This window comes from Hibiscus syriacus, unplaced genomic scaffold, assembly GCF_006381635.1.
Source record: "Hibiscus syriacus cultivar Baekdansim isolate YM2019G1 unplaced genomic scaffold, ASM638163v2 tig00111105_pilon, whole genome shotgun sequence".
NCBI lineage: Eukaryota > Viridiplantae > Streptophyta > Magnoliopsida > Malvales > Malvaceae > Hibiscus > Hibiscus syriacus.
In genome coordinates, this window is record NW_024062987.1 from 3,535,813 (window position 1) to 3,561,361 (window position 25,549).

General features: G+C 35.1%; 1 protein-coding gene and 1 pseudogene across 1 annotated transcript; one reads left to right on the top strand and one right to left on the bottom strand.

The window, feature by feature from the left end:
* The first annotated feature begins 11,693 nt into the window (after positions 1-11,693).
* LOC120153986 (ABC transporter G family member 22-like) lies at positions 11,694-16,493 on the top strand. The gene is made up of 10 exons (XM_039165844.1): positions 11,694-12,090; positions 13,780-13,843; positions 14,069-14,311; positions 14,396-14,551; positions 14,634-14,817; positions 14,894-15,202; positions 15,283-15,567; positions 15,663-15,947; positions 16,028-16,135; positions 16,257-16,493. Exons 1-10 carry the CDS (start codon positions 11,709-11,711, stop codon positions 16,476-16,478), a joined length of 2,238 nt encoding a protein of 745 aa, XP_039021775.1. The 5' UTR covers positions 11,694-11,708; the 3' UTR covers positions 16,479-16,493.
* Positions 16,494-16,696: 203 nt separating this feature from the next.
* On the bottom strand, positions 16,697-25,170 carry LOC120153987 (annotated as a pseudogene).
* Positions 25,171-25,549: the final 379 nt, after the last annotated feature.

The following is a 25,549-nucleotide window of genomic DNA, read 5'->3' on the forward strand; positions in this document are numbered from 1 at the left end:
TGTATTGCTTTATTTGGTTATACCTACATCTGGGTGTTAAGATTTCCAGAATTCTCGTCCAACGTTCAATTGGCAATGACAGTAACTCCAATAACAAATTTCAGTTATCCTTTCCAAACGCGTGACCCTAAAAATCCACGTGGGAGCTTCTCCGCTGGCCAAAGCTTCCCATTGGTTCCACATGTCAAATTCATTTCAGTTGGTAAGTAGCAGCCACTTAACACTCAATGACGTGTCCCTATGAAGGATTCCAGACGGTACACGTGGCCAAAGAATGACGGTTAACCTTTTTAGGTGCAAACACATATAATAAACGATTTTTCAAATAAAGTTAAATGACAAATTCAAATAATTTTGGACAGGGAAAGTTGAGACTCCTCTGACCTTATCACGTGGCTTGCCCTGGATTGGGCGGCACCGCCCCTTTTTTAATTTTAGACTATGCTGTTTAATTGGATTTCGACTATATGGTTTTTCTTTTTTATATTTGATTTTTATAAAATATTGCATAAATTAATTTTTTTTATTAAACTAAGGTGATTATAAAATATTATCTGCTCTAAATTTTCTTAATCATTTAAAAATAGACGTTCAATCATCCCGCTGCAGCTGATGGTGCTCGAACCTATGACTTATAAGAACAATAACGATTCTTTTAATCACTGAGATAAGTTAGTTCGTGTATTTTAGAAATTAAATTAAAATTAAAAGATTTACATATAAATAATTTCAAAATTTATATGATTTTTAAAAAAAAGAAAAGTTATGTGTTATATTACATATCGAACATTTTAAGATGAGAAATATTGTTAAAAGAATATGAATCTGAAATCTATGAATTGTTATATTCCAAACAAAAACAAATCAATCGATTAATGAAATCAAACCTTAAATGAAAATAGAACAAAATGGTGGGTTTGAGTGAGGGAAAGTAAAATGCAAACTTAGCTATTTTTGGTAAGATATGAATGATTTGCGAATGGTTTATACAAAAAAAAAAAGGCACTGCAAAATATTAATGCTCTCGAGTTTGAGTTTTTTTGGGTACAAATTTGAATCTATCATTTCGAGTTTCCTCAGTTTTATTTTATTTAATATATATTGTTTTTATGTAACTGGTCCCAACATTAATTAATGGTAAACTGTAGCTTCGTCGCTTGTAATTTCTCTTTTGTTCTTTTAATAAAATATTTTCCGTATATGTAACTATCTTTAGAATATACTTCGGCTATGCTTTAAAACCTTACATTAAAATTTTAAATATCATTTTTACATTAATATATATATATATATATATATCAAATATGATTGTGATAAATCATGCAAGTATTAATGAATGAAACACGACACAAAAGTTACATAAAAATAGTTAAAATATAAAACCAATACAGAAAACCATGAACACCAATACAATGCACAAAAAACATAAGGGTAAATTACAAGTTTAGTATCCAACGATCGCTTTTATTCCGTTTTGGTTATTCAGTTATTTTTATTTCAAAATCACACCTAACGTTATGTTTTGGTTTCATTTCGATCACCCAACGCTAAAAAATCAACTGTAATGTTGACTTGTCAACAATGGCGGATCTATAAATATTTTTTAGGGTCAGTACACTTACTTAATAACATAAAATTCTTTTAGGGTGGGCACCAGAAGTAAAATAAACTAATCGAATAAAATTCAGATTTTATGGTGGGCACATGTTCACCCTCACCAAGCTATGGCTTCGACACTGTTTGTCAACATAAGATAATGACACCTCATCATTGAAAAATTCTGAAAATATCATATAAGCAGTTATGTTAATTTTTTAATGGTAGACGATAAAAATAAAATTAAAATATAATGTAAAGTATGATTTAAAAAAACAATGATTGAGTGATCAAAACAAAGTAAAAGTAATAATTAAGATACTAAACACGTTGTTTTCCCAAAAATAAACACTATACAGTACATAGAAAAATAAACATAGCACTATTTTTTCCTTAATTGAATTACTAAGAAAAATTACGCATAATATACAATGGATTGAGATATAATATGAACATAAAAATTTTCGTTTTGTTATAACATAAAAGTCGACAATTTCATTAAAAATAAAAAATATTTAAACTAAAATAAAAATTTATTATCATCATCTTAAATTAAATATATAATAAAGATATGTTCTATAATTATAACATAAGAAACCAATCACTTACCAACAGTGTTGGTTCAAGTGGTAAGCATTTTGATATCGCTTAAGCAATGTCTCAAGTTCGAGTTATTGTGTATGCAGAAAATCCCCGTTGGGAGACTCACCAACCAAAGTCAGGTGTGCAACCCGGGTCGGTCCAGATTAGTCAGGGCAAAACCTTGAAACTAGAAGACAACCAAAAGAGAGAAAAAAGAAGAAGAAAAAAACCAATCACTTAAGTTCACAGGGACCATACAAAGAAAATATTGAAAACTCTAACCAAATAAAGGTCGGTCCAGATTAATCAGGACAAAACCTTGAAACTAGAAGACAACCAAAAGAGAGAAAAAAGAATAAGAAAAAAACCAATCACTTAAGTTCACAGGGACCATACAAAGAAAATATTGAAAACTCTAACCAAATAAATCACGTATCATAGACAAACCACAAATCAAAATCAAATAACTTGAAAAAACTATTCATGAATTTAAACCACGTATCCAAATCTAATATGAAGGGTCAAAAATAAGAAAAATCAACATGATAATAAATAAGCGTCATCTTGATCAGTCATGACGATATTTAATCAAACCTTTAAAAAATATAAACAAAAATAATAATTAAACGATCGAAAACGTAAAAAAAAAACAAAGAGAAACATGTCATAAATTATTAAAATTAAAAAAAATAAAGATATAATAAAATAAAATAAAAAATAATCAGATGATTAGTGCTAAAGCTGGGGTCTCTGCTGGTCATAAAGATTAAAAAAGAAAATGACACATAAAAAATGAGAAAACTAAGACTGAAAAACGCATTAAATTCTTACTTTTTTAAACTTTTATTTAAATTAAATCATAATAAAAATATATAAAATAAATTATGAGGTCTTTAGTGTTTTTGCCTTCGAATTGTATTGGAAGTCCTTTATGGTTTTTGTTTCTTTTCACCCCTAAACAAACTTTGTACACTTTTTTTTCTTTTATTATCCGGATCAAACCTTGATTTAATCGGGTTCATAGAGAGATATTTTTTTTTATTAAACAGAGGTATTGAATTTTCATAGAAATTACAAGTTTAAATTCAAATAATGTAAAATGATATAAACATTTTTAATCATTCGACTAATTAATAACTCTTAATTATTAAAGAAAGTTTTAGTAAGACACACGTGTGTGTGTTAGAATCTATAACACCCTCAACCCGTATCCGACCCGGATACAAGTCTGAGGTGTCACATTGACTTTTCTAACTTTAAACTTTTAACGAAAACCAATGAAATTTAAAGCTTTTATTAAAATAACATTGTCACTGTACACGAGTTAACCAAAACAAGACAAAACTAATCAGAGCATTTGTAACCAACACTTTTCTTACATGCCAACACACTACATACAACAAAATACCTACTGTAACTTTACTTCTGATCTGATCGCTGAGTAGAGATAGGTTGATCTGCAAATTCTTATTCTTGATTCTCCTGCTCTTCGAAACCTACGTGTAAAAATACTTACACGCTAAGTCATAGACTTAGTGAGGCATAATTACATAATAAAGAATTACTAAAATATAAACAGGTCGTCTACTATCCAAACACAATTATACTATCATACCATCATGTATTATACCACATATGAGCCAATATAAATCATAATAATACCATATTAAGATACAATTATATACATCCTCGTTATGTCTTATTTAAGCCCATATACACTATTGAGAACCCAAGGTATACGAGTATTATGAGGTTGTGCACACGTATTCTGTCACCACAGCTCAATGAATGTTCCGAAGGACCTATCCAGAGGTCATAAAGATCCTCGGTAACTATCCAGAGGTCATAAAGATCCTCGGTAACTATCCAGAGGTCATAAAGATCCTCGGTAACTATCCAGAGGTCATAAAGATCCTCGGTAACTATCCAGAGGTCATAAAGATCCTCGGTAACTATCCAGAGGTCATAAAGATCCTCGGTAACTATCCATAGGTCCCGAAGAACCTAGGTAAACTATCCATATGTTCCTTAGAACATAGGTATACTGTCCATATGTCTCGAAAGACATAGGTAGTTCTTTGACTCTTGGCATGCCAACTATACCTACAGTTCTCATAACTCATATCATGGGCATTGTCTTTTACCTTATTACATATTCACACATCATATCACATTTTCCTTTTCCTATAACTCTGTATCACATGTTCATATGATCATCTTATTACCTATACCTTTTCATATAACTATTACATACATACATACATACATACATGTAATCATTTATGTTTTTATCATACTCCTATAGTATTATCCTTCATCTCTTTTATCTCTTGTTCATTTTTCATCCAATAACTTATATAAATGTATATATATCACGTCTACTAGTTCCTAGGTCCCATCACACTAGCATATTTTCATATATTTGTAATCACGTAGTTTATTTTTCATATAATTCATGTCACCCCTCATATGATTTCATATTCATATGCTATATATTTCATATTCTTTCTTATGCCCTTTCCATACTTCTTATTTCATATTCTTATGAAATCATATTGATCATTTTAACTATTTCTCATGTTTAACACATTTATCTACCTATTTACACAACTCATATAATATATATATATACTGTAACATATCAATACATATGCTCATTCATACATATAAACCATAAAAAAACACATCACACACACTTCATATACCTAATATAGATATCTCGTAACTCATTCAATCCCATATGACACATACATTCATATATAAGCTCTAATCTGGAAAATAGGCTTACCACAATCTGCATAGTATATCCCATAATGCATATGGTATGAATTCATATCATCTTTAATAATATTGAATGAATAATGTATCAAGATATTAAATCTAGACTTATCGCAAGTCTAGAACTGAATATATTAACATAATCATGTTATGCATATGCACTCACCTAGATTTCTTTGTCTTTCCCTCGATTGATCCTACTGGTTGATGGTTCCAGAACTCGTTTAGGCTCGGTATCTACATAGTAATTCATTGATACTTATCAGTATACTAGTTAGTATATTCTAAGCTATCATTCTTAGGCTAAAAGAAAAGTCATTTTCATCTTTTAATGGAGGTATGCATCGATGCATTACACCATGCATCGATGCATAAATCTTATTCGATGTTTGTATTTAATGGGGTGCATCGATGCACTCCTTATGCATCGATGCATCGATGGCATTCGATGTTTTCTTTTTAAATTAATGCATCGATGCACTTCCTGTGCATCGATGCACCTTAAACAATTTCTGGGATTTATCATTGATGCATCGGTGCACAATGAATGTGCATCGATGCACATTGCCCAGAATTGTCATTTTAGCACGGAAATCTCTTCTTAGTCTACTTAACACTTTATATTACCCCTCTTTTTATATCCTTAACTTACATACTCTTACTTAAACTACTTATTATTCATTCCATACTTTCAAAACTTAGAAATCCGATTCTCCATGTAGAGTTTAAGAATCTAACCCAAATTCCAACATGTTCTAATTTGAATTCTAACACTTCATACCTCTTAGTTAGCTTAATGAAAATTCAAATTTCACTTCTAATTCTTATTAAGAACCCTATTCCAAAATTTTACTTTTCTACTTCATTTCTTTAATTCTTCATACACTCCTCATCTTATGGTTTTAAGATAATCTAAGCTTTCCTTAAGCTTAGTTATCAACTAAGGATCAATAAGAAACCTTAAATTCATCAAGAATTTGATCACAAGAAAACTCACCTTTGCTTGGCTTCACACGTGAAGAAGAATAAGAAAGAAATAAGAGAACTCTGGAAACCTCTAAACTTTGTTTCCTTCCTTCCACGTGTATCTATATATACCATATATTATTATTGTATTTTTCTTTTCTTTACAATTGACCATACTATCCTTTCATTCCTCATTCTTTTCAATTTGATCTTACACCTCATTTCTCATATAAGTCTTTAAACCACTCAATTATTCTAATTTAAATCACCAAATTTTGAAACCTTACAATTTAGTCACTAACTCGGTATTGAGGATGTTACAGAATCTACTTACATTATTAAAACTTTTTTAGTCTTATACATTTTTAGGATTGTTAGATTGAGGGAAATCAAAGGTTAGATTAACTCCTTGTTATTTTCCCGGGAAATATCTTCTCATTTTCTATTGTTAATCTCATCCAATGGTCCTAAAAAGGTATAAAACTAAAAGAGTTTTACACAGTATAATTGAATCATTTTCATATATATATATATATATATATATATATATATATATATATATATATATATATATATATATATGGGGGGTAAGATCCATTTACTCCAAGTGTAAAACTCTTAATTTTACACCTTTTTAAAACCATTGAATGAGAAAAATTAAAGGCTGAGATTAATAGTAGGAAATGAGAAGATATTCACTGGAAAAAAAGGAGTTAACTTTAACCTTTAATTTTTCTCAATCCAACGGTCCTGATAAAATATTCATAAAAAAGTTATTGGAACTCAAAATTTATATATAATCTTAATATTTTAAGAGTGAATATTTGATGTATAGATGACATATATTTCTTTTACATTATAATGAATCAAATGATAAAATAACTATTAACAATAAATTTAATTTTAAAATTTATGATATTATATTTATTATATGCAATATTATTTTAAATTTCAAAACTTATAAATGAAAAATAAAAATATAATTACAATTTTAACGATTATGACTTCTAAAGAAATATTGATTTTATGTTTCACCTTATCTGACTACTATCACTCTTTGAGTAATTGGTATTACATGAATTAAGCGATTTTAGTAGTTAGGAATTTTTTGTTATCCTTTGAGGTTTTGGGTTCGAATGTCGTATATGTAGGGGTATGAGTGTTTATTGTCAAATTGTAACGTCCCAAATTTCAGGCTAACATTTTCAGGTTTACCCGAGAGGTAAGTGGACCCCACAAAATTTATAATTCAGATCGTTGGACTTAATTGGGTTGGTCTTGGACCCAGGACCCAATTAGCCATAAAGAGTGGATTCTGCATATGAGAAAGATGAAGAGGGACCAATAGTATAATTAGTGCATTTTTAAAAGATGGAGGCTTTTATATCTTATTCTATTTCCTCATCTTTACTTTCTTCATTCTCATTTTCTTCCTCCCATTTTCCTCTCCAAGTTTCTTAGAAAGGTGAGAACTTGAGCCTATTTTTATGCTTCAAATTTATTCTTAATTCTTCTAGCAACATCTTGTTAATGAATCAAAGCTTGGGTTCTTTGGTTGCAAGAGAAAAATGTTGGGTTTTCATCCAAGTCTCAAAGGAAAGGGCATTGCTTAGAAAGGAGTCTCATTTCGGGATTCAATCATAAATGTAGTGTATTTCTAATCCTTTGGAGTATTAAGTTTCCATAAATTTCACGAAATTGCTAGGATTTGGACACTTGAGCATGTTTAGGGTTTATCTTTAATTTCATGATTAAGTCACGTTTTAAGTGTTAAAAATACGTTTTTAAGACACCTTAAGATCCTAAACAACTTACTATAACTTTAGAACGAGATTAGAAACCAACTCAAGTCATTGAAGATGATTTTGGGTGTTTTTATGAGCATAAAATACCAGTTTTAGGTTTCAAGTATCGATAATGGGATGAACAATATATATATTGGTTAAATTGGGTCTAAAATTAGGGTTTTTTAGACGGGAGTATCAATACTATCAGGGTGAGTATCGATATTGTCCCTGCATTATCGATATTCATAAGATCGATATTGAGGCCCTATTTTCACAACAGAATATATTTTTTGTACTTATTCTCATAGGGGTATCAATACTTAACCCTAGGGAATCGATGCTACATTTAGAGTATCGATACTACCCACCTCAGATGATCAGATTTGACCCGATTAAGGTCTGTAAGAGTTTGGGATAGTCTGTAAGGGTAGAGCTTAGCCCGTGAGGGACGAAAATGGCCAAAGGAGACCTGAGACACTCTTAGGAGTGGGTTACAACTAGCATAACCATAACAGGCGTAATGCGTCCAAGTATCTTTAGTGAGCACGTAACATATATTTATGGATGGAGGATCAGTGCACATGGTATACCTACGAGAGGTGCGACCAAGTAATTAGAGTATGAGACAATATTGTTGTGTACTGTAAAAACGACCGAGAGTGTTGGACGCACATTTATTCCTTTAATTCGAGGGTGAATTGAGGAAAACGTAGGATTTTTGAATAGAGAATCGCTACCCAAAAACGAACCCGAGTCAGGTACCGACGAATAAGAACCCTAGCCTGTAAGTAGTAAAAACATTAATCGTCGTGAAATCTCGAAAAGCGTAGAGAGTTCCCCAAACTTAGAGAATGACTAAAATGTCCTTAAGTAGCGTATATCCAGATCAATTCAAATTATCAAAAACAACATGATAGTAATTCCTCATATAACATTCTAGATTAGAGAGCGAGCAAGTTAATAGCTAGAGTGAATAGTAAATGAGATTAGTAATAACTCAATAACAGCCAGAACAATAATAGTAACATTTAGGATGTCATAAAACTAGCCTTTGTGTGACACTCGAGAAATAACCAGGACACTCGAGTTACTTTAGCACTAGGGTGATTGTTTTGTTTGTCATTATGTCCATGTATATATCAGTCAGTGTCGAGGCACTTCTTTTGACAGATGGGTGCAAATGCCCCAAGACTTGACGAAGTAAGTTGGCGGGTGTACGTTTCCTATGTAGATTTTGGATCTCAACTTGGTGTACCAGAGGGTATATCAGCAGGCTAGAGGGGATTGTGAGCTCCGAGATACAACCTCTCAGCCGCACCATGATGCCTACCTTAGCTAGTGTATGAGTCGCAACAGAGTCATCATTGCATTCATATAATGCACAACAGAATCAATATTGCATTCAGATAATGCACAGTAGAATCAATATTGCATTGATATAATGCACATTAGAGCCAGTATTACATATATATAATGTGTAGCAGATTCAGACATTAGGGTTAGAAACCCCTACTTCAGTGACATGACAGCTAAGCCATAAGTAGGTAGTACTTGATATAGATCATGCATGAACCTACTGCTTAGAGCCACGTCTTTAGCATGCATGTGTTTATGAAATTCTTATGCTACTGTAGATTAGCAATTATACTGCTGGGCTTTGTAAGCTTAGCCTTCCGATGTTTTCCGTTGACAGATTAATAGCATGAGCAGTTCGTGAAACACTATCGCAACATGACTTCCAACATCCCCTTCAAAGTACTGTACCGTAGCTTAGTTGGCATATGTATTCATAGAACCTTACTTATGTATTCAGTTTATTAAACTCAAAGTTGTATTATTTTTTATTTTAAATTATGTGTCAAGGAGATCCGGTTTTGTAAAATGATTTTATAACAGTGTTTATGTTTTTAATTACGATACCATTCAACATGATTGAAAAGCGAAAATGTACAGGTTTTAAAAATCAGGGGTTGCCTCGGTAGCCCAATGTGACACTTTAGCCCCAATCGGGTTTAGGTGTTACACAAATTATTTAGAGTTTTTGAATATATACTATCTTATATTCACCTTAGATCTATAAAAAAATAACTAGTATAAGGTAAATTGCAAATTCCATCACTCAACTTTACATTCACTCATATTTTGATCATTAAATTTTAATTTTTTTAGTTTAATCACTAAAATTTTGAATTAGTCCTATTTTGATCAATGTGTCATTAAATAGTTACTGACTTTATGACACGACAAATGATAGCAAAACAACGTTGTTTTTTATCCCTATGGAACCCGTGTTTCTTTCTTTTTATCTTTTTCTTTATTTCATTTTTTTCTCTTGTCTTCCCCTTATTTTTGTTCTTCATCTGACTAGATTTTGGATACCATATAAATCACCACCGGTCGTTATTGGAGCCAGTCAATGAAGCCTAAAATTTCCCACTAAATTTGTTTCTCCTCGTAAACTCGAACCTGTATGTATAACCAGAAAACACTCTAAGACTAAATTTAACAATAGACGCTTTCGTTTTTTACTCTTCGGTCTCTGTCATCCACTTGTTCTTCGAATCATACTTCTCTCTTCTTCTTCACCTCATTCTTACTATCGAAAATAGACCATATGGAGTATGGGCACCCCTTTATGTATAAATGACAATAATGTTTATCATATTAACTATAATATCATTAATTTTGTGAATCAGATTTATTTGATCGACCATGACAACTAATTCCATCACCAACTGCCTTTATTTTATTACTTACCGAAATAGTCAAACGTACATATTTACTGTATAATCATCTTTTAATTAAATTTTAAATATATAATATTAGATTTTACTTAATTATTGGATGGGGACGGACAACATGCACCACTAGGAAGAGAAATTGGAGCCTCAAAACAACATTTGGAATGGAATGGAAGTGAAGTGAGACAGAGCAAAGTTCCAAAATTGTTGGCTTCCCTTCCCTGACAAAGAGGTAACCAGACAAAGTGACAAACAATACCACATCAACACTCAAGTGTGGTCTGCCACCCTATTTATTACGCTTTTACGTTAAAACATCATTTTTTAAAATATTTTCTCCCCATATGATCAAATGTAATACTATCAAACTGAACTGCAACAACGAAACCCTAAAATTAGCGTACAGCATAAACGATTCTGCTTCACCCCCCCCCCCCCCAAATGAATTTTTCTATTTTTCTCACGCATATAATGCAATCTTTATTTTAGTGGGAGGTATTTTAACAGAGAAAAAAGGCGAAAACTTTCTACAAGGCAAAATACAAATATGATTCTGCTCGGATACGTGTAATACAAAGAATGGTCATTGTCGTTGACCGTGATGGGTGCTAGCTACATCCACTGTATGTTTATAATTTATTAATCAAAGTCCAGTTATTGTCACAGACTAACAGCTATAATCGGATTTTATGGGTGTACTTGTAAAACTTGAAGAATTCCAAGGTTATTTTGGTGATTTTAAGTCTTCCTCTCTTCTTTAATTGCACCTTATAAGTACTACTCGTACTGAAGCTGTTTAACAGCTCAAAAGGCAAACACTTATTTTTTTTTTCTTTTCAAGTAATTTTTCATCTTTTTGGCTCTTTATTGTTTGGTTCATAAGAATATAAAAAAGGTACTGAAAATGAAATCATTATAGTTTTTTTTTTAATTTTAACTATTTCCTTCACTGTGTTTTTTTAATTATTGAAATTATGTCTCACAGAAGTCAAGTTTCCAGTGAATTTTCTTTTCTTTTCTGTTTGAAATTTTCGCGGGAAACAAAAATGATCAAGAAAATCAACAATTTTGCAAAGAATAATAGCTAAACTTGAATTCATCTTATTTTTCTTTTTACGTGATAACACGGGATCCACAGTTACCAGTTCATGTGGGCAGCCCTCTGTACCATACATTTCCTGATATAATAGCATTATTTTTCATTCATTCATTTCTTTTTATTTTGTTTAAATCTTACGTGGGTACAGTTATTTTCTACATGGACAAACCAAATAATTCAACGACGTTGGGTCGAACAAAATCCGATCAACTATTGGAAACACTGGCGGCGGCGTTCAAATCGCCGGCGTCGCAAAGCGATCAAGCGCCGGGAACGTCCGATAGCGGCGGAAGTTTGTCGCGCAAATCGAGCTGGCGGTTGTTGGTGAGCGCATCGCCCGGACGGAGCGGCGGTAGCAAAAACACTCACATTAGGAAGGCGAGGAGTGCTCAGATGAAGCTGGACTTGGACGAAGTGAGCAGCGGGGCGGCGCTCAGCCGTGCCTCTAGCGCTAGCTTGGGCCTTTCTTTCTCTTTCACTGGCTTCACTGTTCCGCCGGACGAGATCGCCGCTTCAAAACTCTTTAGCGACGACGATATACGTAAGTTTTTGTATTATATCTCTACCTTCTCATGCAAAACACTACAGCTTTTACATTTAATCAGTAGGTGTTAAATAACTTAAAGAATTTACAAGTGAAAACAATTAAAATGTCATAATAATTTATATTTTTTAATTTTTTTATACTAGATACTTGAAATAATGTTTTCATTTCTCATGCAAATTACTTTTTTAAATTATTAAAAATATCAATAATTACGTAAAAGGTTAGATGCTTCGTTTAAAACCATATTTTTTTTGTAAATAAATATTTTTTAAAAAATGAAGTATTCTTTTGGCCACAAAATATAGATTGAAGAGTGATTGTAGGCATGTAAGCAAATAATTGGTTTATGTTACACGAAAAAGTTAGGTCAAATAAAGGTTTCCCAACATTATTTTGTTACAAGTCACTTCAATTCTGAAAATACATGAAAAAAAAATTAAATTATATGCGAATAGGTAAAATTCCATTTGCTTCTAGAATTTTGTATCTATTATAAATGAAGTTCTAATAAATTTATACACTAAAACCCTATCTAGTTATATATATATATATATATATATATATATGATTAATATAAATTAATTATAAGGTAATATTTGTTCAAATAACATTCTGGGTCATTTGATATTGAACGCTTATACTCCAGACATTTATTGTGTTGAACTAGGGACAAGAAATAATAACAATTTATTTACCATATATATATATATATATATATATATATATATATATAGCTTAATTGTAAAATAAGTGTTCAAACTATACTTTTTCCAAATTGGTTTAAATATGTGTTCAAACTATACAAAAAAAAATTTATATCTGGACCGTGACAGTCGTTAAATTTCAATGTTAAGTGACAGATGTCACATTATTGTAATTTTTAAATTTTTATTTTAAAAATTAAAACTATATAATAAAAATCTAAAAAAACTATTTTTTTTTAAAAACCTCAAAACTTTGAAAAATCCAATTTTAATCCCTAAACGCACGTTAACTGTTGTCGTTCGTCGATCGAACCCCCACTAGAACCTCCACCATACGACAAGCGTAACCCGACCATAAACATTGTGCCTCCGACGAAGGAAACGACAAAATCACGACCCAAAATCGGTCTATGACTACCTCAAACCCTTAAATTCGTGACACCCAAGCGATTCAATGATGTGCATTACTGCAAGGGAGACGAGGGCCGACCAGGGAGATGGCAAGGGCAATGTCGGCGACTGTGGCCGTGGTCGGCAAGGGAGGTTAGGGTTAGAGATTAGGGGCTTTTTGTAATTTTTGAAAAAATAGTTTTATTCATAAATGTAATATTTTTTTATTTTTTAAAAAAACAAAATTACCAAAACGTGACACATGTTAGTTAACGGAATTTTTTTAACGGTCGTTATGTCCTGAGCACCTAAAATGGTAACGTCATTAGGCACCTGGATGATTCAAAAAAATGTTTGAACCCCAATATGAGAAAAGCAATATAGTTTGGGCACTTATTTTATAATTAAGCCTATATTAAATTATTTATGGCCTGGAATACATGTGTTACTTGATTCTTATGAACATAAATATAGAACATGTTAAGAAAAATGTGATTATTATCAAATCTTATTAGATATTAGTCAGTGAATTATGAGTGGTATCATGTTATCATTCATCTGGATTTCTTAAGCAAATGGTAATTTGCAGCTGAAGATATTGAAGCTGGAACTTACAAGCCAAAATTTCAAACAGAGCCTACTTTGCCAATTTACTTGAAGGTAACGGTTTTTAAACGTGAAGATTTCCCAGTAATAGCATCTTCAGGTCTTGAAATCTGTGCTTGTTAGTAACCCATCTGTGGACAGGCAAAGGATGGAGAATTGTTATATTATTTGGTTTCGAGTTTGAGTGTAGGATACGAGTATGTGTCCGGCATAGATAAATTTATGTTTTTATACATAGTTTTCAAATGTTAATGAAGGTTGAATCCTGAAAATCTGCAGTTCACAGATGTGACTTACAAGGTGATTATCAAAGGAATGACAAGTAGTGTAGAGAAGGATATATTGTATGGAATCTCAGGTTCTGTAAACCCAGGAGAAGTTCTTGCACTTATGGGACCTTCAGGCAGTGGGAAGACCACACTTCTTAATCTACTCGGCGGCAGATTAACTCAGTCGACGATCGGCGGCTCGATTACGTATAACGACCAGCCTTACTCCAAGTTTCTTAAAAGCAGGTAAGAATGTAAAACTTCATGCTTGGGTGAATTGGACGAGTCAAATTATAAGAATTGGAATGATATTAGTGGTATTCACGACAGGATTGGATTCGTGACACAAGATGATGTCTTGTTTCCTCACCTTACTGTGAAAGAAACGTTGACATATGCAGCTCTTCTTCGACTGCCGCCGGCGTTAACGAGACAGCAGAAGGAAAAACGAGCCTTGGATGTCATTTATGAGCTAGGCTTGGATAGGTACTTCATCATCTCTGCTTTCTCCAAAACACCCCGCTTTTTCGAGTCTCTAAACTTGTTCTTGCAATTGTGAAACACGTAGATGTCAGGACACGATGATCGGCGGCTCGTTCGTCCGCGGCGTGTCGGGCGGGGAGAGGAAACGAGTCTGTATCGGTAACGAGATCATAATCAACCCTTCCCTTCTGTTCCTCGACGAACCAACCTCCGGTTTGGATTCCACGACAGCTTTAAGGACAGTTCAAACATTACATGACATAGCTGAGGTATGATATCTCAAGCCAATCCTGTAATTCGAAATCTGAAAATGTTTTGTAATTAATTTTGCATACTTATTTGCAGGCCGGGAAGACTGTGATAACAACGATCCACCAGCCATCAAGTAGACTCTTTCACAAATTCGATAAGTTGATTCTTTTAGGGAAAGGCAGTTTGTTGTACTTCGGGAAAGCTTCGGAAGCAATGGTTTATTTCTCGTCTATAGGATGCTCCCCTCTAATTGCCATGAATCCAGCAGAGTTTCTGCTCGACCTCGCAAATGGGAACCTTAACGATATCTCCGTGCCATCGGAACTCGAAGACAGAGTTCAAATGGAGAATTCCGAAACCGAAACGCGAAATGGGAAGCCACCACCGGAGGTTGTCCACGAGGTAAAATACTTCCCATTTCCATGGCTAATTTCAACGTCGAAAACAGTAATGTGCTTAATGGTCCTTTCATTTGAAAGCAGTACCTTGTGGAAGCCTACGAGTCGAGATTTACAGAAACCGAGAAGAAAATTATGGCTCCACTTCCCTTAGACGAAGAGCTAAAACTGAAAGTGTCGTCTTCGAAGCGGCAGTGGGGAGCGAGCTGGTGGCAACAATACTGCATATTGTTCATCAGAGGGATCAAAGAAAGAAGGCATGATTATTTCAGCTGGTTGAGAATCACTCAAGTTCTTTCCACTGCAGTCATCCTGGGATTACTATGGTGGCAATCAGATAGTAAAACCATTAAAGGCCGTCGAGATCAGGTAAAATTTTGATCATCTGTTTCACTATTAGAGGCCATCAAGATCGGTTTTTCCGAATCGAATGCACTAACACTAGAACCTTGAGAAACTTGCAGGCGGGGTTGCTGTTTTTCATTGCCGTTTTCTGGGGTTTCTTCCCTGTTTTCACAGCAATCTTCACATTCCCTCAAGAAAGAGCAATGCTTAACAAAGAAAGAGCAGCAGACATGTATAGACTGAGTGCTTACTTCTTAGCTCGAACCACAAGCGACCTTCCGCTCGATCTTATATTGCCAGTGCTTTTCATTTTAGTAGTTTATTTCATGGCTGGCCTGAGACTGAGTGCTGCTCCATTCTTCCTCAGCATGCTTACAGTCTTCCTCTGCATTGTTGCAGCTCAGGTTCGCCCCATCCGCAGCAGATAGTTTAAAAGATTCTATTAATGTGTAAAATCAACCGTGGAATATGGCTGCTTTTGCAGGGTCTAGGACTAGCAATTGGAGCCTCTTTAATGGACTTAAAGAGAGCCACCACACTTGCTTCAGTTACTGTGATGACCTTTATGCTGGCTGGCGGCTATTTTGTAGAGGTAGGCTACCAAATCTTATCAACAACAATGAATAGCTTCACGTAATCTATAGTCGAAGTTTGTTTCGACCCTTCATTTTTCTTCCAGTATTCGTGTTTGAAATTCACTTTTGATTTTGCAGAGAGTGCCGGTGTTCATATCCTGGATTCGATATATGTCTTTTAACTATCACACTTATAAGCTTCTTCTAAAGGTTCAATACCAGGACATGGTGCCACCATTTAAAGGGATCAAACCAGACAATGGACTGAGGGAAGTTGGAGCATTGGTAGCCATGATTTTTTTATACCGTCTCTTGGCATACTTGTCTTTGCGGAAGATGAATCTATGTTCCCGAGCTTAAACATGATTTACTTCGCTCAAATTATGTTGGTCCTTTTACTATTCAAAATTTTGAGATATATTCTCTGTATTTTCATTCCATGTGATCTGGGTCCAACTTTTTATAATCTTGTCTGTTTGTTCAAATCGTTTAAGTGCTGACGTGCAAATTTTAAATAACATTTTCGAGCATTCAGTTGAAATGTAAAGTTTTATTAAGCCAAGTTATTTGATCAAAAAATTTCTCAAAAATGAAAAAGAAACTTTAAGCATCCGACTAACATGTGATCTTTTTCTACAAATATTTTGTCCAACTTCCAGCAAGAGAAAGGACAACAAAAATATTTCTATGAGCCTCTGATCGGCCAGATACTGATACTTTCCGAGCAGATGTCAGTTTAACGGGTTGTATCTCCATATATGTTACCTTAAGCCAATGTACTTAAACAAACAAGTAATCGAAGAAGAGCAGCTTCGAATATGGGAGACTTCTTCTCAAGCCCTTAGAAAAGAAAGAAAAAGAACTATGAATGTCAACCAGGAGGGCAGAAACATGCATAGCCAAAGCAGGTGACTTGAAATAATTTAAGTATCCTAGTTGGACGATTGCCGATGTTCGATTTACCCCCACGTTCAAGCAACATGGACTTATAGTAAATTCTCACTTCCTATGGAATTTTTTCTTTTCTAATTCAAATTGACAATAATGCTATCCTTGTACTAGTTCAGGAAAAGAGACATCTAACCGATATATGCAGCAACCCAATGAGCACACATTACAGCCGAAAAAGCAACCGCTATAACACCTTCTCCAGGAAAGCAGCTATCTCCGACACAATAAAGACCACTAATACCCTGCAAGTTATTATTGTATGTACACCATTAAACTAGCAGCACAGCTTAAAAGAGTATTAGAATTACCTAAACCATAAAAAACAAGTGGAATTCAATATAGGACTCACTGTTGTATTAAATGGCATTCCTAATGTGCCTCTGGGAATTTGACGAGGCATCGGTCCATAAGTTCCCATGTCACGAGCCAAGAACCGTCTGTGTGTCTTTGGGGTCCCTACCTATAAGTGATTTTCAAAAGATTTCATAACTGGAGAATTGAAATAGTTATGTACAAACTGAGAAGTCGGTTTTGTTCAGTTCACGATGGAAACCATTTTCCGTTTTTTTTATATAGTGCTGCCCTGGTCTTCAACATCTTACTTTCTTTTCTTCCTTCTTTTAAAAAATAAATAAATAACATGTAACAGCCACCTTAGCATGAAGTATTATGAAGATACAGCATATACCTCCTTAAAAACAATTGATGATTTAAGCCCCGGAAATAGCTTCTTTTCTAATCTCCCAATGACTTCCTCTGCAATTAGCTACTTTTTCGCCTCATAGTCCTTTGGAGGAAGTTTCGGGGTAATGGACCGGGAATAGCTTCTAGATTATATATATATATATATGGCCTGAACTTACCTTCCAATCTTCTAAAGGAGAAGTTGTAAATATGTGCAGAATATGACGCCCTTTTGGAGCCAACGATGAATCGAGAACAGTTGGAATGCTTAAAAAGATAATCCCATATGGTTCCTCTAATCTTGTCCATTCATCCTTGTCGTATAGAGAAACAAATATGCAATGAAACAATTAGTTAACAACTAAGAAAATCTATATTCATCAATTTCGTGTCTGAGAGAGTTGATTCTAAGGAAGCCAATTAGAAACGAAAATACCTCGAGCATGAAATGGTGACAATCAGTATCAGGAGGCATAACATCGGCTTTAACGCCCATGTGAATTGAAAGAAATGATGGAGCCTTAACATAAACTTTCTGGAAGTTTTCTTCCTCTTTTGGAAGACTTTCTCCTTTTAACAGCTTCCCTGTGAGACCACGGATTACAATCAGTCATTCGAAAATACAGCTGAAAAAACCAGTACGCGGAACGTAACCAGCTCTTTCCGAACACTAACCAAAGGTATCCCATCGAGTAGCATTTGATATTATGGTTTGGGCAAAAAACTCCCTTCCATCTGACAGTTTCACTCCAACCTACAAAAGTCAATCCAAAATACAGTTCCGTAAGCAATAAATAACATTTTACATGTAGATCCATCCATGATTTAGGCTTTGAAGTGAATTTCAAAACTAAGAATGAACTTACAGCTTTCCCTTGATCAAGTATGATGTTAGTCACATTTGCCTTGTAAAGTATTTCACTACCCTGATCGATCAGTCCCTCCGCCAAAGACGTTGCGATTCCACCAACACCACCAACAGGGTAATTAATTCCTCCAAAATGCCTGTCACAAAGGACCTGCCACAATCTACAGATGAGAGACACGATAATAAGAGAGAGAAACTAATCGAACAGCTTACCATGCCTGCATTGATCATTGGTGTCCGCAAAGCATTAACCGTGCTCACTATGAAACACTGCAGGAATACTTCGGTATTAGTAGAAATACCTTACAACAAATACAATCTCAGACTCTACCACTCATTTTCTTTTATCTTCTTTTAGGAATACAAATATTAATTTTGTCACACACCTCTGCATCTATGAAAGACAACAAGTTGGATCCTTAATGTACTTTCGAGCAATATCTCCGGCATTTTGGGGCAAATAATAAGCTGTAGACAAAGAGGGGACATCATCTCGATCGCTATGAAACTATTTATGTTTAAAATTGCACATCAAGTAATTAAATGTTTAGAAGTCCTTACCAAGTGTCAAACATTCAAGAGGCTTCTGAAAGAACTGTCCGAAAAGGTAGATTGGTCCTCGAGTGACTTCAATTGCAACGAGTTCAAAGCATTGAAGATCTAGCCAAATATACATACAAGTACTAAAAGTGAGTAATGAACTAAAATATAACTATAGAAAACTACATTAAGTAGCGGTCAACTCAATCCGAACACACCTTCCAGCATGTTATGATAGCAGCTAATCTATCATTGAAAAGCAAGAAGAAAGGAGAATGAAGAATAACTTCTCATTCATTTTATTGAAAACCAGAATACATCATATTCATACTAAGCAATAGGTGCTTATATACTAAGTAGAATAACAACACTAACTAACTCAATTGACAGCTTAGCACGCAAAGAGAGTGAATACACGTGAGCTGAATACATGTAAGCAAAACAAACTCATAACAGAATCATAACAAACCCATGCTTAACATCATTCAGTAGGTAACAACAGCATAGTAGAGCTGCAACGTATTTCATACTCCAACATTCACCCTACTCAATTACTCTTGAAGAATTGCATTCATCAACATTCACCCTACTCAGTTACTCTTGAAGAATTGCATTCGTCAACATTCACCCTGCTCAATGATTTTGCAACGCTTCATACTGCATTCATCAACATCCTCAACAACGGCTTCATTACACAGTGCAGGAATTACAGACTTATCTTTGAGTTGAGCAATTAGTAACCGTATTCTATGCTTTAGAAACAAAGGAGCAGATAGTGGTTTCGTGAAAATGTCAGCCACTTGTTCAATTACTGGAACTTCATGAACCTGTAGTGTTCCAGCAGCAACCATCTCTCTCACAAAGAATAAATCCAGTTCCACATGCTTAAACTTAGAATGAAGAACCGGATTAGCACACACAACAACCACACTTGAATTATCACACCATAGAGTAGGTGTACCATGCACCACAATATGCAACTCAGAAAGTAAAGATAAAATCCATCGCATGTCAGCTGCAGCATACGCAACACTTCAATATTCAGCCTCAGCAGTAGATCGAGCTACCACCTGTTGCTTACGAGAACTACATGACACTAAGTTTCCATAAAAGTAAATACAATAACCAGATGTTGAACGCCTATCATCTACATCCGATCCCCAGTTAGCATCAGCAAAGCCAGATAGCGTTAATTTGGAGGAAGGTGAAAATCGTAACCCAAAATCAACTGTATCCTGCAGATAGCGTAGGATTCGCTTCACTACCTGAAAATGAGACTCAAGTGGTGCTTGCATAAACTGACATACTCGATTAACTGCAAAGGCAACATCCGGACGAGTAATTACAACATATTGTAATGCACCAACAATACTCCTGTAGTAAGTTGCATCTTTAAAACTAGGTTCACCCTTACTCGACAGTTTACAACTCGACACCATTGGTGTAGGAAGACTCCTAGCCCCATCAAAACCACTACGCTGAAGCAAGTCCTTAATGTACTTTCTCTGACTCAACACTATAACACCTGAGTCATAACAGACTTCAACACCCAAAAAATAGTTCAAGGTTCCGAGATCCTTCAAGGAAAACTGCACATTCAATTTGTCAATGACAAGTTGCACTTCATCAACTTTATTCCCAGTAAGTATTATGTCATCAACATATACTAACAAGTACATAATACTGGTAGCTGTCTTGTAAATATAAAGAGATGAATTAGATTTGGCTAATACAAATCCCTCAGACTCCAAGTATATACGGAGTCGTTCAAACCAAGCTCGAGGAGCTTGTTTCAGTCCATAAATAGCTTTATGAAGCTTGCAAACAGTGTTCGCATCACCTAGCTGATAATCTGGTGGCTGAATCATATAAACTTCTTCAGTGAGAATGCCATTCAAGAAAGCATTATTGATATCTATTTGTCGTAACGCCCAACCATTAGTCAAAGCAAGGGAAAGTATAATACGAACTGTAGAAGGTTTAACCACTGGACTGAAAACCTCATGAAAATCAACTCCTGGTTCTTAAAGAAAGCCCTTTGTTACAAGACGAGCTTTATAGCGAGCCACAGAACCATCAGCATTTCGTTTTACTTTAAACAACCATTTGCACGTAACAACTCGCATATTTGCAGGAAGAGGAACAAGAGACCATGTTTTGTTCTGAACTAAAACATCATATTCCGCTTGAGCAGCAGTCTTCCAATGAGGATGCATGAAAGCCTCTTTTATATTGTGAGGCTCTCTAATAGCACACACAACTTGATAAATTCTCGGTTTCCTAATGCCACTCTTACTCCTAGTAACCATAGGATGCGCATTAGTAGTTGTGTCAGGAGGAACACGAGTATCATTTAGTAACACAGTTGATTTAGGAACGATTTCATGTGAACATAACTCACTATCAATGCTATACCATTCAGCAACACCATCAACTAGCTGATTCATACTGATATTAGTCGTACCTGGACTAGGAACAACATTTGATTCATCAGCATTTTTGCTAGAAGAAACATCATGCCCATCGACACCACAAGTATCATGAACTGGATTTGCATGAGCATTATTACTAGTACTTCTCTCAACCGAAGACTGATGATCTCGTGGAACCATAACCACTGGCAAGACACCATTCGAAACATGAGGGGACACACTGTGATTTTCAGTCACCTTGCACACACTGTAGGGAAATACTGTCTCATCAAAAATCACATGCCTAGAAACAAAAATTTGGCCATTTTCATCCAAGCATTTATAACCTTTGTGAGAAGAGTTGTATCCAAGAAACACACATTGCCTAGATCGATACTCCAATTTGTACATGTTAAAAGGTCTCAAGAATAGAAAACAAGCACAACCAAACACACGTAGATCAGAATAGTTAGGTGATGCTTAATATAATTTCTCAAAAGATGACTTGCCACTAAGAACATCAGTTGGTAGACGATTTATCAAATACACATATGTTGTAAACGCATGACTCCAGAATTTCAAAGGCAAATGAGCTTGAGCCAATAAAGTCAACCCCATCTCGACCACATGCCGATGTTTCCTCTCAGCTCTTCCATTCTGTTCAGAGGTGTTCGGACATGAAATTCGATGTTGAATTCCATGATCACGAAACCATGTATGAAGAGGTTGATACTCACCTCCACCATCACTTTGCACAGCCTTGATTGTTTTACCAAACTGAACCTCTATCATTTTGTAAAAATGAATGAAACACTGCCCTACCTCATACTTACGCTTAAGCAAATAAAGCCAAGTATGCCTACTAAACACATCAATGAAGGATACATAATAGACATAGCCATCTGAAGACGTGAAAGGAGCTGGTCCCCATACATCCGAAACAATCAATTGAAAATGAGAAGTGTATTCAGTCATCGATTTACAAAATGGAAGCTTATGTGCTTTGCCTTTTAAACAAGCAGTACAAATTTGAGATAAGCTACATGCATCAGTAGACACATTACAAGTTTTCATAACTATCTTTACAGTTTTAACCGAAGCATGACCCAATCTTTTATGCCACAAATCCAAAAGAGATTGTTATCTTGACACATTATTAGCATGATAGCTAGTCTCCTTTTCAACAGTAGGATGTAACTGATATAAACCTTCATCCGTGAGCTTCCCTCGCAATAAAATGGTCTGAGTCTGAGCATCCTTCACAAATCAGTCGAATGGATGAAATTCAAGGAATACATTGTTATCACGTGTAAACTGAGAAACTAATAACAATTTCTTCTTAATATTAGGAACATGCAACATATTTTGCAAGATCAAAGGCTTGAAACTAGTCTGCAAGCATCCTTGACCAATATGAGTTATGGAAACACCCTTACCATTACCCATTAGAAGTGTTTTATTACCTGTATAGGTAGTTCCTGAATCAAACACTGAGAGATCATTCGAAACTTGATGGGTAGCACCCATGTCAGGATACCACAGTGCACCAGCAGCAGAAGACTGAGACGCCACACTCGAAGGCGCAGCACTAGGCAAAGCAGAAGCATACACTGCTGTTGGTACCGTTGGATTGGATGAACTAAATCTAGTGTCCATAGGCATGGATCTAAAAGATGAGTATGGAAAACCATGATAAACCGGAGGTGGTTATCCGGGAACTCCAGGATACAACGAGGATGGATAAATCATACCAACTGAATAAGGTGATGCCATATGATGTGAGTAAGCTTGCATCCTAGGAGCATGTGAGGGAGATAAATGACTACCAACATTTGAACTTGGAGACTTCTTCCAAGTATCACTCTGTCCAGCCACAGTAGAAACACCAGTGAAGTCTCTATCAAACAGATGATAGCACTTTTGAACTGTGTGACCAAACTTACCACACAACTGACAATGAGGTCGATTGGAACCATTAAACCTTCCACGACCACGCCCTCGATAGTTATTACCTTGCTGCCCAGTAACTTGAGAAGGCTGCTTCTCAGACGTCTCTTCACTTACTAAAACATCACGAGCACGAGAATCGTTCGAACGAACCACCAGATTTGCTGAGAGACCCTCGCTAAGAAAGGTCTTCTGCCGAGCTTCACAATCAAGAAGTATTTCAGTAAGGATATCTAGTGATAAAGAATCACGAGACGCAATCACAATAATAGACTCAAACTCCATGGATAATCCAGCAAGCACAACACTTACCTGCTCCTGCTCCGTAACAACACAACCAGCTGCATTTAACATATCACATATAGATTTTATCTTAACCAAATACTCACTTACCGTCAAACCTTCTTTTCGTTGAGAATGCAAAATGTGTCGAAGTGCAGAAATTTTAGCACTAGATCTAGCCCCAAAAAATCGTGCTATGGCATTCCAAATAGTAATGGAGGACATTAAACTTGTAAGATGAGGTAAAACATCCAAGCTAACTGTTGTCAACAACCAAGACGCCAGTAATTTATCTTGTTGTCTATAAACGACAAAGGCTTGATTCTCCTCAACCTGACCAGACTCATTTGTAATCCATTCATCTGGAACAACACTATCAGTCGTAACATATTTCAGCAAACCATATCCATCAAGAATAAGAGCTACCTGATGCTTCCATAGCAGATACGTACTCTTAGTAAGTTTGACCGTGTAATGTTTGGGAATATGCTGAACACAGGATGGAGTAGAGAGAGTCACAGAGGAATTCCCAGGGGAATTCACTGAAGACACAACCTGCGGTTCAACTATAGCTCTTCACCAGCAAATACAATACCACGCAACGAAAAACGCGTTTCCAGGAAAAGCGTCTGATACCATGTTATGATAGCAGCTAATCTATCATTGAAAAGCAAGAAGAAAGGAAAATGAAGAATAACTTCTTATTCATTTTATTGAAAACCAGAATACATAATATTCATACTAAGCAATAGGTGCTTATATACTATGTAGAATAACAACACTAACTAACTCAATTGACAGCTTAGCACGCAAAGAGAGTGAATAAACGTGAGTTGAATACATGTAAGCAAAAAAAACTCATAACAGAATCATAACAAACCCATGCTTAACATCATTCAGTAGGTAACAGCAGCATAGTAGAGTTGCAACGTATTTCATACTCCAACACATCATTCGCCATAAAATTTAAGGATCCCTTCCTTTTCATGTGGAAACTTACTCGTGAGTTCGGCAATAAATTCACTGTGTTCTCTATGTACTCGAACTGAAAGGTTATTCGGTAGATGGAAATGAACTGTAGTCGGATCAGGAATCACCTTCATCTTGCGCCCAACCGCGGCCAATGCTTGAGTTATCAAATTGAGATTCCCCTGCCAAAAATCGAGCCACACATCAACCCAGGAAAACTAAAAAACCATGGCAAATTCAAACATGCTTACATAATCCACTTCAAATGCATGAAAGAACTAAACATGAACTAATCTGAACCCGAGTAACATAGGCTTAACACAAACACAGATAAGAAAGAAAGCAACCTTATCACTGAATCCAAACATGACAGAAAATCCAACATCAAAAGTGTATCCATCTCTTTGGTAAAACCCATAACTCCCACCAGGAATCACATATTTCTCTAATACCAAAACCTTGGCTCCTTTAACAGCCAACTGTGTAGCTGCAACAAGCCCTCTAATTCCAGACCCTATAACAATTTCATCGTATTTACTCCCCCTATCCAGTCCTTCCTTTCCCTCTATCTCCACCTCACTGTCTACGCTCAACATCGATTTCAACCTCGTACTAGTGTCTTTTCTCCTTTGACTAATCTGAAAGTTTCCGAATTTGACACCACCAATCTTGTTACCTTTTTATCGTGGGCATTTCAATGGATTCCAGTACAAAAACCCGGACTTTTCTTTTGTAGGGAACTGAATGGTTTGATAACAGCCTAAGTTCATGTTTCTAGA

Bases quoted from the DNA above. Each gene is read 5' to 3' on its own strand.
- LOC120153986 (XM_039165844.1), top strand. From the start codon at position 11,709: ATGGACAAACCAAATAATTCAACGACGTTGGGTCGAACAAAATCCGAT. The intron at 12,091-13,779 runs GTAAGTTTTTGT...GGTAATTTGCAG, and splicing joins CTTTAGCGACGACGATATAC to CTGAAGATATTGAAGCTGGA. The intron at 15,568-15,662 runs GTAAAATTTTGA...AGAAACTTGCAG, and splicing joins TTAAAGGCCGTCGAGATCAG to GCGGGGTTGCTGTTTTTCAT.